This window comes from Ailuropoda melanoleuca, chromosome 5 (genome assembly GCF_002007445.2).
Source record: "Ailuropoda melanoleuca isolate Jingjing chromosome 5, ASM200744v2, whole genome shotgun sequence".
Lineage (NCBI taxonomy): Eukaryota > Metazoa > Chordata > Mammalia > Carnivora > Ursidae > Ailuropoda > Ailuropoda melanoleuca.
Genome location: NC_048222.1, coordinates 51,092,590 through 51,107,311, shown reverse-complemented (window position 1 = coordinate 51,107,311; position 14,722 = coordinate 51,092,590). Strand labels below are relative to the sequence as shown.

Below are 14,722 nucleotides of genomic sequence, written 5' to 3'. Positions count from 1 at the left end.
AATAATATCTGAACTTACTATAAAAAGCCTAAGAATTTGTAAGCAACTTGGAAACTACACATGTAGACAGGATAAAAGCAAACTCTTATTACACTAGTTAGCTCTCTCTCTCTCTCCTTCAACAGAAGTTATTATGTGGTAGAAAATTCTGTTTTTACACTATATGATTTCATAACCTTGTCATGATTTGTTTGGTATCTTTTTAAGATTCAGCTTAAGCTTATTGATGGAGAAATTTTTCTTAAGCCAGTACCCAAGTTTACTATACACAGAGACTGTACTGACATATTTAATGTTATGTATGTTACAAAGTTCCCATTCAACTAGCCTTCAAATTCAAGGAACAGGGTTTGCCTCACTGGCTGTCAGTACAGCACGTGACTCTTGATCTCCAGGTTGTGAGTCTGAGCCCTGTGTTGGGTGTGGGGATTACTTAAAAATAAATAAATAAATAAAAACTAAAAAAAAAAAAAAATTCAAGGACCCAAACCGACAGGATTGAGGAAGAGAAGGTTTCTCAAACCAGGTGTGGGCCAATGAAAATGAGTTAATATACTTTTGTACCCTACCCTTCATCTTATCTTTGCTGCTCAGTAATAATTTTATTCATCTCTGATAACTTTTGCAAACAATTTCCTCTTTAGAGATGCCTAATTGCATTCTGCTACTTTCATCTCAAAAGACTTTGCTGTTGAGAAGACAGGACCATCCAACAAATTCAGTTCTTTCAATTTTTCTCTAAACAAAGGTATTTCTTCTTCCACACTCTGTTCTTTCCAAAGCTAACAAATACCCTAAGGGGTAGAATGAATGAATGAATGAGCGGATGAATTTTAACCACACCTCTGGAAAAGATGAAAAAGCTCGAAGTAAAAAGAAAGATAGACATATATATGATTGCTGAACGTTTACTTCTACACAAATGCTGTGAATCTGGAATATACTTACACAAAAAGGAGGTAGTTCAGGATACTTGCCAAAATGTATACGTAAGAAAGGCAGTGTCAGAGATTCCTGCCTTTTCTGATGCTACCACATTAATGGTTAAAGTTAATTTCTCATATGCTTAGAAATTTGTTAGATTTACACAGAAAATTAGTACATTCCTATTAGAGCAAAAAGAAATTAAAAGTAGGAAAAATGGGGCACCCGGATGGCAGAGTCAGTTAAGCATCTGACTCTTGGTTTCAGCTCAGGTCGTGATCTCAGGGTCATGAGATTAGACTTTGCTTAAGATTCTCTCTCCCTCTCCCTCTGCTCTTTCCTTGTGCATGTGTGCATACACATGCTCTCTCTCTCAAATAAATAAATATATCTTTAAAAAAAAAGTAGGAAAAATCATAAGAAGGTAAGTATTCCCCCTTTTATAAAAAAAAAGTTTCCTTATTATGAAAAAATATGTGTTTGTTATTGGGAGAACACAGAAAATAACCAAAAGAAAAGAAGGAAAAAAAAAGAAAAAAGAAAAGAAGAAAAAAAATTACAAGTAATCTTAACCATCAGTGGACACTTAAGATTAGGCTCAGTTGGTTAAGTGTCTGCCTTCAGCTGAGGTCATGATCTCAGGATCCTGGGATTGAGCCCAGCGTTGGGCTCCCTGCTCAGGGGGGAGTCTCCTATTCCCTCTCTCGATGCCCCTCCCCCCCAGCTCACGTATTCTTTCTTTTAAATAAATAAATAAAATCTTTTAACAAAAAGTAAGATTTTAGGGGTGCCTGGATGGCCCAGTCATTAAAGTACATGACTCTTGATCTCGGGGTTGTGAGTTCAAGCCCCATGGGTACAGAGATTACTTAAAAATAAAAAAAAAAATCTTTAAAAGAAATAAAATTTTATATAATGACCTTTTCAAATTATCAGATTACATATGGATATTCTGCAATAATAACTGAAATGGAAAAACCAATCTTCAAATTCATATAGAATTGCAAGGGACCCAGAATAGCCAAAATATCTTGGGGGGAAAAAATAAATCTTGGAGGGCTCACACTTCCTAACATCAAAACTTAAAACAAAGTTACAGTAGTCGAGAAAGTGTGGTACCGACAGGGTCAGACATATAGACCAATGGAATAAAATTGAGAGTCAGGGAATAAACCCATATCCAATGAGCTGATTGATTTTTGACAAGGTCAAGACTGTTCAAAGGGGAAAGAATAGTCTCTTAAACAAATGCTGCTGGGACAACTAAAAATCCACATGCCAAAGAATAAAGCAGGACTCAAACCTCAAATCACACATAAAAATTAACTCAAAATAGATCAACAACCTAATGTAAGAGGTAAAAACCATAAAACTCCTAGAAGAAAATACAAGGTAAACCTTCATGACCTTGGATTTAATGCTGAATTTTTTTTTTTTAAAGATTTACTTATTTGTTTTAGAGAGAGAGTGGGAACAGGGGTGGAAGGGGCAGAGGGAGAGAGAAAACCCTGAAGCAGACACCCTGCTAAGTGCAGAGCGTGATGTGAGGCTCAATCCCAGGACCCTGAGATCATGACCTGAGCCAAAACAAGGAGTTTAACCGACTTAACTGACTGAGCCACCCAGGCACCCCAGCGCCGAATTTTAGATATGACTGACACCAAAAGTATGAGCAACAAAAGAAAAATAGGCAAATTGGACTTCATGACAATTTAAAGCTTTTGTGTATCAAAGGATACTAGCAACATGAAAAAAAATCTATAAATTGGGAGAAATTTTTGCAAATCATTTTCTGATAAGGGTCTGGTATCTTAAATACATAACTCTTACAATTCAACAACAAAAAGACATAATCCAATTTAAAAATGAACAAAGTACTTTATTAGATATACAATTAAAATACACAAATGGCTAAGAAACACATGGAAAGATTCTCAACATCACTAACATTAGGTAAATGTAAATCGAAACCACATTGAGATACCACTTCCTACCCATTAGGATGGTTATAATCATGAAGAGAAACTCTAAACAGACCAATTATAAGTAAAGAGATTTGAATCAGTCATCAAAAACCTCTCAACAGGGGCACCTGGGTGGCTCAGTCAGTTAGGCATCTGCCTTTGGCTCAGGTCATGATCCCAGGGTCCCGGGATAAAGCCCCACATCGGGCCCTCTGTTCAGCAGGGAGTCTGCTTCTCCCTCTCCCTCTGCCCCTCCTCCTACATGTGCACATGCAGTCTCTCTCTCTCAGGTAAATAAAATCTTTCAGCAAATAAACAACCTCCAACAAAGAAAAGTCCAGGATGAGATGGCTTCACTGGTATAGTCCACCAAACATAAAAAAAGAATTAATACATATCATTTTTTAAAGCTTCCAAAACTGAAGAGTAGCGAATACTCCCAGACTCATTTTATGAGCCCAACACTACACTGGTACCAAAGTCAAATGAGGACACTACAAGAAAAGAACACTATAGGCCACTATCCCTGATGAATATACATGTAAAAATTCTTCACAAAATATTAGCAAACTGAATTCATCAGTATATTGAAAGGATTATACACCATGACCAAATGAGATTCATTCCTTGGATGCCCAATAGTTCAATATATGCAAATCAATCAATGTCATGCACCAATTTAACGAAATGAAGGGTTAAAATCATATGATCATTTCAATAGATACAGAAAAAGCATTTAACAAAATTCAATATCCTTTCATGATAAAAACTCTCAACAAATTGGGTCTACATGGAACATATCTCAACATAATGAGGGCCATATAAGAAAACCCATACTCATAATCATAATCAATGGTGAGAAGCCAAAAGTTTTTCCTCTAAGATAAGAAACAAGACAAGAATGCCCACTCTCACCACCTCTACTCAACACCTCTACTGAAGTCTCAGCTAGAGTAATTCAGCAAGAAAAGGAAATAAAAGGCATCCACATTGAATAGGAAGACATAAAAGTGTCTATATTTGCAGATGACATACATAGAAAACTCTAAAGACTCCAAAAAAAAAAACAGTTAGGTCTAATAAACAAATTCAGTAAAGTTTCAGGACACAAAATCAATACAAAAAAAATTCAGTTGCATTTCTACACTAACAACAAACTATCAGAGAAATTAAGAAGAAAATCTGATTTATAATAGCATCAAAAAGAATAAAATACTTAAGAACAAATTTAACAAATGAAAGATCTATACACTGAAAACTACAAAACTTTGCTGAAAGAAACTGAAGACACAAATAAATGGAAAGATATTCCATGTTCATGGATTGGAAGAATATTGTTAAAATGTCCACACTACCCAAAGTGATCTACAGAGTCAATGCAACCCCTATCAAAATTCCACTGGCATTTTTCACAGAAATAGGAAAAAAAAATCCTAAAATTTGTATGGAACCAAAAAAGATTCTGACTAGTTAAAGCTATCTTGAGCAAGAAGAGCAAAGCTGGAGGTATCATACTGATTTCAAACTATATTACAAAGCTATAAAATCAAAACAGTACGGTATTGCCGTAAAAACATACAGATCAATGGAACAGAATAGAGAGCCCATAAATAGCCCTATACAGGTATGATCAATTAATTTTTGACAAAAGCACTAAGAATGTACAATGATGAAAGGATACTCTGTTCAGTAAATGGTACCAGAAAAAATTGGATATTCACATACAAAAGAATTAAACTGGATCCCTACCTTACACTACACACAAAAATCAACTCAAAATGGGGGTGCCTGGGTAGCGCAGTCGTTAAGCGTCTGCCTTCGGCTCAGGGCGTGATCCCCGCGTTCCGAGATCGAGTCCCACATCGGGCTCCTCCTCTGGGAGCCTGCTTCTTCCTCTCCTACTCCCCTGCTGTGTTCCCTCTCTCACCAGCCGTCTCTCTGGCACATAAATAAATAAAAATCTTAAAAAAAAAAAATCAACTCAAAATGGAGGCGCCTGGGTGGCTCAGTCGTTAAGCATCTGCCTTCGGCTCAGGGCATGATCCCATGGTCGTGGGATTGAGCCCCGCATCAGGCTCCCTGCTCCGCTGTGAGCCTGCTTCTTCCTCTTCTACTCCCCCTGCTTGTGTTCCCTCTCTTGCTGGCTGTCTCTCTCTGTGACAACTAAATAAATAAAATCTTTTTTTAAAAAATCGATTAAAGACTTAAATGTAAAAGCTGGAACCTAAAACTCCTGGAAGAAAACATAGGTGGTAAGCTCCTTGACATTGGTTTGGAAATGACTTTTTTAGTCATTTGACACTAAAAGCAAAGGCAACAAAAGCAAAAATAAGGTGAGACTACATCATCAGAGCTTCTGCACAGCAAAAGAAAACAGCGACAATATGAAAAGGTAATGCACTGAAAGAGAGAAATATCTGCAAACCACATAGCCATAAAGGGTTAATATGCAAAATACAGACGAACTCATATAACTCAGTAGCAAGAAAATAGACAAAAACTTTTAAATGGGCCAAGGACCTGACTGGTCATTTTTCCAAAGAAGATATATAAATGACTAATAGACATATATATTCAAAGGAAACAAAATCACTATCTCCAAGAGATGTCTATACTACCATGCCATGTTCACTGCAGTATTATTCACAATAGCCAAGATGTAGAGACAATCTTTTTTTAAAGATTTTATTTATTTGAGAGCGGGGGAAGGGGCAGATGGAGAGGGAGAGGGGTCCACTGAGCAGGGAGCCCAATGCAGGGCTCGATCCCAGGACCCCGAAATCAAGACCTGAGCCGAAGTCAGATGCTTAACTGACTGAGCCGGCCAGGCGCCCCTACAGAAAAAATCTTAAGTGTCCACTGATGGATGAATAGACAAAGAAAATGTGTTATGTGTATATATACACACACACACACACACACACACACACACAATGTTCATTATATACACACAGATTTATATTATGTATATACTACACATAACTTATACATAGTATATATGAAATACAGCATGATATCATTTACAAATAGAATTTTTTTTTAAGTTGAACCGGGGCAGGGGGCGGGGGAAATGGGGAGGGAAGTTGTAACAGGGTACAAGTTTTTAGCTATAAGTAAGTGCTGAGATCTAATGTAAGGGTAACTATATGAAGTGATATATGTATTTTTTAAAATTCCATCAAACATTTTTTTTATTATGCTCACTTAGCCAACATATAGTACATCATTAGTTTTTGATGCAGTGTTCAACAATTCATTAGTTGAGTGTAACACCCAGTGCTCATCACAACACACCCCCTCCTTAATACCCATCACGGGTTACCCCATCCCCCCACGCCCCTCCCTTCTGTAATCCTCAGTTTGTTTTTCGGAGGCCAGAGTCTCTCATGATTTGTCTCCCTCTCTGATTTCTTCCTATTCAGTTTTCCCTCCCTTCGTGATATATGTATTTTTTTTTTAAGATTTTATTATTAATTCGACAGAGATAGAGACAGCCAGCGAGAGAGGGAACACAAGCAGGGGAAGAGGGAGAGGAAGAAGCAGGCTCATAGCAGAGGAGCCTGACGTGGGGCTCGATCCCATAACGCCGGGATCACGCCCTGAGCCGAAGGCAGACGCTTAACCGCTGTGCCACCCAGGCGCCCCATCGTGATATATGTATTAATTAACTTGACCATGGGATTCCTTTCACAAAATATATGTATATCAACTGTTCACATTATACACTTTAAATATATTACATTTCTGTCAATTATACCTCAATAAAACTGAAAAATAAAATACTTAAAATAAAAGCCACCACGGCAGCACTTTTAAGGAAAAACAAACAAAAAAAATGTATTTGATCTGCAGAACTTCTCAAAAAGAAATATTAAAGATAATAAAGGTGAAAAATAAAATTCAAAAGGAATAGTGATACAAAGACTGAGTATACTAACAGCATAATTAAGTGTCTTATGATGGTAATAACTGTTAACAAATAAGGTAAGAGAATGAAGATTTCACATATAAAGAGTAGGTCAAGGAGTTAGAACAGGAGATACCAAAGGGACAGAGCCCTAAGAATGGTTTACAGGGAAAATGCTAAACATGCAAAAGTAAGAAACAGGATTGTGAGAAAGTCAATAGGGTCAAAAGTGTTGATGTGCATTGAGAGGGAAGAAAATGCAGAAAAAGGAGGGGCTGGGGGATACAAAAAAATGCTGGGAATATGAACATTACTATTAAAAAATAGAATTAAAAAAGAGCCAAGTACACTGTACACACTTCCAATAAACAGGGCATCTGGTTCACTGATAAGAACTTTTTACGGCCCTGTAGTGTTACCTAGACAATTCCAGAAAGCAACTCATACCTCATCTGCCTGATTACGCAAAGCTATTTCACAATTTGAGATTTCTGGTTTCAACTTTATGAAAATGACAGCAGAAGAAAGCACTTCAGAATTTATTTAGCTAGGTTAAAAACTCAGAGGGCAAAAGTGAAGCACTACCTCCCCTGAAGAAGAAACCAAAAAGAAAACTCAAAAGGGAAGAGGACAATCTATAAAACAAAATAGTAAAGAAGCCAGACAAAGCAGGCAAGAGCAGTCAAAACCGTCAGACAAAGAGAGCATGCTTCGGAAGATTAGTTTGGCATCATTATTCCAAACTTTCATTAATCACCTCAAAACCTATACCTCCACCTCAATCTCTTTCACCCTTGCCTCCTTCACCCTGAAAACAAAGGATTCTTTTAACTATCTGTGTCCTTAAAGATTTTCCAAATCCTGTCATTCCTTATTCCTGCCCTCTAGTGTCCAAAGATAAAATACCCTGCTCTCAGCTAAGACTAATGTTTTCACCTGTTCCAACCTTCATCCCACCTGTTCCATCACCATCAATCCTCTCCCTTAGTTGTTTTATCAACTTCTCCCTCTTTACTAGCTTCCTTCTTCAACATATAAATGTGCTCAGGTTCTTTCCATTTCAAAAATACAAAAGCTCTGCCTCCACCCTGCAACCACTTCACACTCATGAGCCAAATGAGCTTTTCCAACATTCAAACCCAATTAAGTTGATGTTCTTGCTGAAAAATCCCTAAAGAGTTCCCCATTACCTCCAGAAGCATTTTCAAAATATTAAGATTCTATTTACAACCAACAAATGTTCCCTCACTGGGCTATATTCTGTCGTGGACTTATCTAAGCTGTCTGTAATTTTTGCATTTATTCCTCAGATACCTGCGACTCATTCTCCAATATCAGCACAAACAACACTGCCTCACATTTCCTGCCCGTACTCTCAGACTGAGATACCAATCTTTAGTCAGTGTTCTTTTTATCCTCCCATGACTTCTCGTGCATCCTATGGTGTAAACTGTTTTTTCTTGTCTGTCACCTTCTCTGTTCCATGAGTAAACCGAAAGTGAAGACTCACTTGTTCAGCTCTGTAGTGACACCTTTCACAGTTTTCACTAAATGACTATAAAATGAATGACAGATCAGCAGTAAAGACACCAAAAAGCTGATGCTGTAAACCAAGTCTGAAGCAACAAACACTTCAGATGTGTTGAAATGTGTTCAAATTTTAATATCATTTTACAACATGAAAGCAGTTGTTTTATGGGGCTTACAAGGGAGTCAACAAAATGGCCCATCTTCCACTGGGCCTTGTTATATGCAGACATGCATCATCTCACTATCAACCTAAGGGTGAGCAGACACAAAGAAAAGGGCGAGCTAAGGATGATGCAGAGAAATGGAATCAGAGCCTTGATTTAACTACATTTGAACACTGCTTGATCTCTGGACTTTTCCTGCTGGATGAATCAAGTTCTCTTTATTATGTAAACCCTAATCTTTTAATTTCAAACTGAGTAAAGTTAATTGCAAAATGGCCCCAGATTCTTCCCATCCATCTCTGCACAGCCCTTTGCAATGTGACTTAAGCCCTCTTTCCTAGAAGAGGTAGTCTATTTCTCTAGTCGTCGACCCTGGGCTTGCTATATGACTTATTTTGGCTAAGTGGACATTAGCAAATATGACAGAGAAGAAGCTTTGAAAGTGCTCATGCGTTAGGGCGTTCCCTTTCTTGCTAGCAAGAAACTGGACCGCGAAGTAAAGAAGCCTGGGCTCGCCCCCCTGGAGGATGAAATACCACAAGCAGAGAGGCTACAGCTCTTCCAGGCAAGGTTTTAGATACGTGAGTGAAACCATCCTTGGACATCCAGCCACAATAAATCCAGCCCCAGCTGACAAGAAATGCCTCATCAACACACAGAATGTCGAGAAATAAGTATTTGCGTCTTTCAGTCACTAAATTTTGGATAGTTTATTACACAGTGTTATTGACTGGATGTTTGTGTCCTCCCCAGATGTACATGTTGAAACCTTAATTCCCAGAGTGGCTGTACTTGGAAATGGGACTTGTAAGGAATTAAGGTTAAGTAAGGTCATAAGCGTGGGGCCCTGATAGGACAGGATTAGTGCCCTACTATGAAGAGACACCTGATTTCTTTCTTTGTCTCTCTCCGCCAACTACAAACCAGGCATAGACTCCTCATCTGAAACGGACTTTGCTGGACCTCAACCTGAGACTTCTAGACTCCAGAACTGTTAGAAAATAAATGTCTGTTTAAGCCCCCCAATCTGTGGTATTTTGTTATGGTAGTCCAAGCAGACTAACACAAACAGCACAGCGAACTGACGTAATGAGCCTTAGCACCAGCCCTGCAAATTATTTTTAAAAGATTACTACTAAAAAACTATTATTTTTTGAGATGTAAATCAAGTTTGAAGTTAATTTTTGGTTTAAGCTAATAACAGGTTGCCTTTTGTTGTTGTATCTCTTCATCTACTCTTATTGAACCATGAAAGTTCTTTTCTGAATGTTTAAGATTGGACAAACAAAGCTGCATCTATCCATCAAACTAGAACTTGCTACTGTCACAGGATCCAGAGCAATGTATTCACATTAATTCATTCAAATATTTGAGCTCCTGCTATTTAACGAGGCAATGGCTATAATAAGGATGAAAGAAAACATAATCCCAACTCTGAACTCTATTGAAGGAAAAGGGAAAACAAAACGGACATTTTGTAGTACAGACTACAGACTTTCACAGGTTCTTCCCACTTTTAGATCATCTACAGCTTTGTATTTTATACACTAACACCCCTAAAACCACCTTTCCAAATACCAAATCAGACTTTCAGATACCAGTACATTAATAACTTCAAGACACAGTATGGTGGTACTGCCAGTTATTTTACCAATACAACAGAATGTATACCATTAACTATTTTATTAGTTCAGCAAAAATTTATGTTACCACAAATTTTATATTATTTTGCTTTCATTTTTTAAAACTCAGCAAAATGATAAAATCAAAAGGCTGCCGCCAGTGATAACACAATAAGGAAAAGATGGAACTCAAATATACTGAAAGCAGGAATCTTTGGTCATGCATTCAACTTTTAAGTAAAAGACACTATATAACCATAGAGTACATAAAAAAAGTCAAAGAGAATAAAAGAAGTAGAGAAATCCTTGGAATTATGAACTGTTATGAATACAATACTAGTAATCCAAACACAAAAGAAGCGTCATGGGTCCACAGATCTTTTGATGAAACGCTAGAGATTCCTTAATCATTTCAAGATGTCAAAATGAGAATATGACATAAGAAATTACTTGTAAAAATTAGTCAGAATAGGTAAATCTATAAAGACAGAAAGCGGATTAGTGGTTGCCTGGGGCTAGAGTGAATAGGAGAAATAGGGAGTGACTCTTTAGGGGCACGGGGTTTCTTTTTGGGTGATGAAAATGTCCTAAAATTGACTGTGGTAATGGACACACATCTCTAAATACTATAAACTAATGAAATGTAAGCTTTACATGGGTGAATTATATGGTATGTGAATTATATCTCAAAAAATATATTGCTGATTAAAGCGTTAACTTGAGGGGCCCCTGGTGGGTCAGTCAGTTAAGTGTCCAATTCTTGATTTTGGCTCAGGTCATAATCTCATGGTGGTGAGACTGAGCCCAGCATCAGGCTCCACATTCAGCAGGGAGTCGGAGTCTGCTTGAGATTCTCTCCCTCTCCTTCTGCCCCTCCCCCTGCTTGTGTGCTTTTCGTCTCTAAAATATATAAATCTAAAAAAAAAAACAAAACTTTAACTTGGAAGCCTCAACAGTTAAAAAGATATTAATACGTCAATGTTTAGTGTTCAATCTAGGCTCTTCTTGTTTTAAATAATCATGTCCATTACTCCAAGATTAAAAAAGAAGTAGGGGCGCCTGGGTGGCACAGCGGTTGAGCGTCTGCCTTCGGCTCAGGGCGTGATCCCGGCGTTGTGGGATCGAGCCCCACGTCAGGCTCCTCCGCTGTGGGCCTGCTTCTTCCTCTCCCACTCCCCCTGCTTGTGTTCCCTCTCTCGCTGGCTGCCTCTATCTCTGTCAAATAAATTTAAAAAAAATCTTTAAAAAAAATAAATAAAAAATAAAAAAATAAAAAAGAAGTAAACACTTTTACCATAGAAAATTATTTTTACTCCCTTGGAAATAGAAGTTTCTCCCTGAAACAAGTAAATCTATTGTCCAACCTTTATAGCCTCCACTTTTTCTTTTTTTTTTTTAAGATTTTATTTATTTATTTGACAGACAGAGAGATAGCCAGCGAGAGAGGGAACACAAGCAGGGGAAGTGGGAGAGGAAGAAGCAGGCTCCCAGCGAGGAACCTGATGCGGGGCTCAATCCCAGAATGCCAGGATCATGCCCTGAGCCGAAGGCAGACACTTAACAACTGAGCCACCCAGGCGTTCCTATAGCCTCCACTTTCATACAGATTTTCAGGAACACATGTAAGGAGTAGATAGCCTCTGTAACATAGTAAGTCCTATAACCGAAGTATGAATAAAGAGGAGAGGAAGTACAGTGATTGGAATAAATTATCCTTACAGAGCTTACTATTGTCTCTTTAATTAGAGGACTTTCCTATCAATCTGCAACTTACCTTCATCATAACATTTAGTGCATATTTTTGATCTTCTCGTCTTGCTGCAGCTTTTGCTTCTGTAGCTTCTTTTGCTCTTTCTTGTGCTTGTAAAATAGATTTCTCCCTTATTCTTTGCATCATCTCTTTGTCAGCTAAAACAAGACATACCACTAAATTAGGATTATGATGAATGTTTTCCTTAGGAGAAACTGCTTAACATACTGATCCAGGATGCAATTTGCGGGGGGGGGGGGAACGACCCAACTTCACATGGAGAAATGAAAACATTTCTCAATATTAAACTGGCCAAGAAGCTTAAAAAGTAAGCAAGCAGCTATAACAGCAATTAATTACTACAGAGGGAAAGAACAAGAGAGAGAAAATATGAATGAAAGAAAGTGGGAACAACAGAAAGGGTGAATAAGAGGGGAATGATGAGGATGGGGAGAGGGACATAAAAGGGAGAGAGAGGGTAGTGAAATGAGAGGGGAAAGTGGTAAGGAGAGGGGGAATGGGACAGGGTGGAGGGAAAAAGTACACATTTATCCTTCTCCCTCTCTGTCAAGAAACCAGAGTTATTTGCTTATAAACCTAATTACAATAAATCATCACTATGAGGCCTCCTAGAAGAGAAGATGAGGTTTTTTGTTATATACAATATCACAAAAATATATATACTTCTTCATTAATGCATTACTATATAGCAATAAGTGTAATAAATACTGTAATTTCAAAGTAGTGAGTATAAAAGATAAATGTACTTTGCGATATAAATATATTTGTGATACTTATTGATTCAACTGTTATTTGTTGCCTACACTCATGTTTGAAAGAAATGCTAAATTTCAGTTAGTGGTTAAATTAAAAGTATGGAATTTTAATTTTCAAAGAAACTGCCTTAAAAAGGAAAAGGAAAAAAAGAGCATGGAAGTTTTGCTCATTCAAGATCTTGACTAGGACTTAGGTCTGGAATTAAGTTTGAAGCCTCTCCCAATTCTCCTCCTGTTTAATAACAGAGTGACAGACAACTGGACCAGATTCAGGGATAAAGGTAACTAAAAGAACCAACTTTCACATCTAAAAGAAATGAAAAGTATACCAAGAAAAGACATCAGGAAAAACTTAAGCAATTATGCTCTGAAAAATGAGGAAGACTTGGAGTACAGACTGGAGTTCCACACATTTTATGTGAAAAACAATATTGTTAAAGAAATAATCTTACCGAGTTGCTGTGTAACTGAGTTTGATTTCTAAAGGAATCTCAAACCTGGCTTTTGAAGTAAAATCAATGGTCATTACTTATTACATAAGTTAGTTTTGAGACTGTTTTGATTAGTCTAAATCAGATGTTGGCACACTATGGCCAAATCTAACTGGCTGCCTGGTTTCCTCTAACACACAAGATAAGAATAATTTTTACATTTTTAAATAGTTGAAAAATCAAAATACTATCTTGTGACATATAAAAATTAGATAAAATTCAAATTTCGGTGTCCATAAATATGTACTGTCTATTGACTGCTTTTGTGCTACCATAGCAGAACTAAGTAATTGTGACTGAGACCATAGGGCTCATAATATTCAAGATACCATCTGGTTCTTTACAAAAAAAGTTTGTTAAACCTTGGTTTAAATGGTCAAAATTTGGAATGGATGACCATATTACCATGAAAGAGAAGAATTAAGTAGGTGTGCACTGAAAGCAGGTGTATAAAAGATCATGATTAGGAAAGAAAATTCCCTTCCCACTCCTGGAAAAGATAGCCAAGCAGGTTAAGAAGGGACTTTGACATAGAAGAAAGTGTCATGTAGGGAAAAGTAACAGGTTTTCTGATATGATTCTTCTTTTTTTAAAAAAGATTTTATTTATTTACTTGTCAGAGAGAGCGCGCAAGCAGGGGGAGAGGCAGGGAGAGGGAGAAGCAAGTTCCTCACTGAGCAACTTGGAGCCTGATTTGGGACTCGATCCCAGGACCCCGGGATCATGACCTGAGCTGAAGGTAGATGCTTAACCTACTGAGCCACCCCAGGTGTCCCATGATTCTTCTTTATATTCTAAAAGTTGGCAGACAAAATGTTTCCTGGAGACAGACAGACACACAGACACACACACAAACATTTAAGTCAGTTGTTCTCAAACCTGATCAGTCATTAGAATCACCTGGGGTCCCACCACTCCCAATCTGTTTATTTTTTAAAAAGCCATTAAAATATATGATGGTTCTGGTCCCATCTTACTTTAAAATTAAGATTATCAATAAGAGTTGAAATAAATAAAGTGTTTACATTTGATCTTAGGTAAGAAGTCAAAACACCCTGTGTGTGTTTCACGACATAGTCCCAGGCCCATCTCAGACTTGCTGAATCACAAAGGAAGGAGTAGGACAGCAAGAATCTGGTTTTTAAAAACTCTTCAGTAATTCTGGAACTCACTAAAAAGCTAAAGTAACCTGGCTATGGTAATCTACCTTAATCAGTATTTTCTGAGCTGAATACTAGACTTTAGAGAAGAATTCTACATGGTCCTGGGAATTACAAAATGAAATTCCACTGCAAGATATCAAGAAAGAATTAATATAAAGAATGACTGCAGGATGCCTAGCTGGCTCATTCGGAAGAGTATGTGATTCTTGTTCTCGGGGTCGTGAGTTCAAGCCCCATGTTGGGTGTAGAGATTATTAAAAAATAAAAAGAAAAGAATGATTTCAATGTCCCCATTCTCAGTAGTTCCTACTCAAGACTTAATGCCAGAGGCTTAAGAGAAATTTCAGGCAGTAGAAAAAAAGCCCTAAGAATATGCAGGGGATAATTTCAATCTTTTGGTATTGGCTGAGACCTGTTTTGTGTCCCAGAGC

The 14,722-nt window shown here is 37.5% G+C and overlaps 1 protein-coding gene across 4 annotated transcripts in view; it reads right to left on the bottom strand.

The window, feature by feature from the left end:
• DNAAF4 (dynein axonemal assembly factor 4) overlaps window positions 1-14,722 on the bottom strand; it is an 81,351-nt gene that overhangs the window by 65,102 nt on the left and 1,527 nt on the right. For all 4 annotated transcript variants that reach the window (XM_034660950.1, XM_034660951.1, XM_002922943.4 and 1 more), the window contains exon 3: window positions 11,886-12,019. In XM_034660950.1, the coding sequence (XP_034516841.1) occupies window positions 11,886-12,019 (134 nt within the window). The remainder of the gene's footprint in view (window positions 1-11,885; window positions 12,020-14,722) is intronic.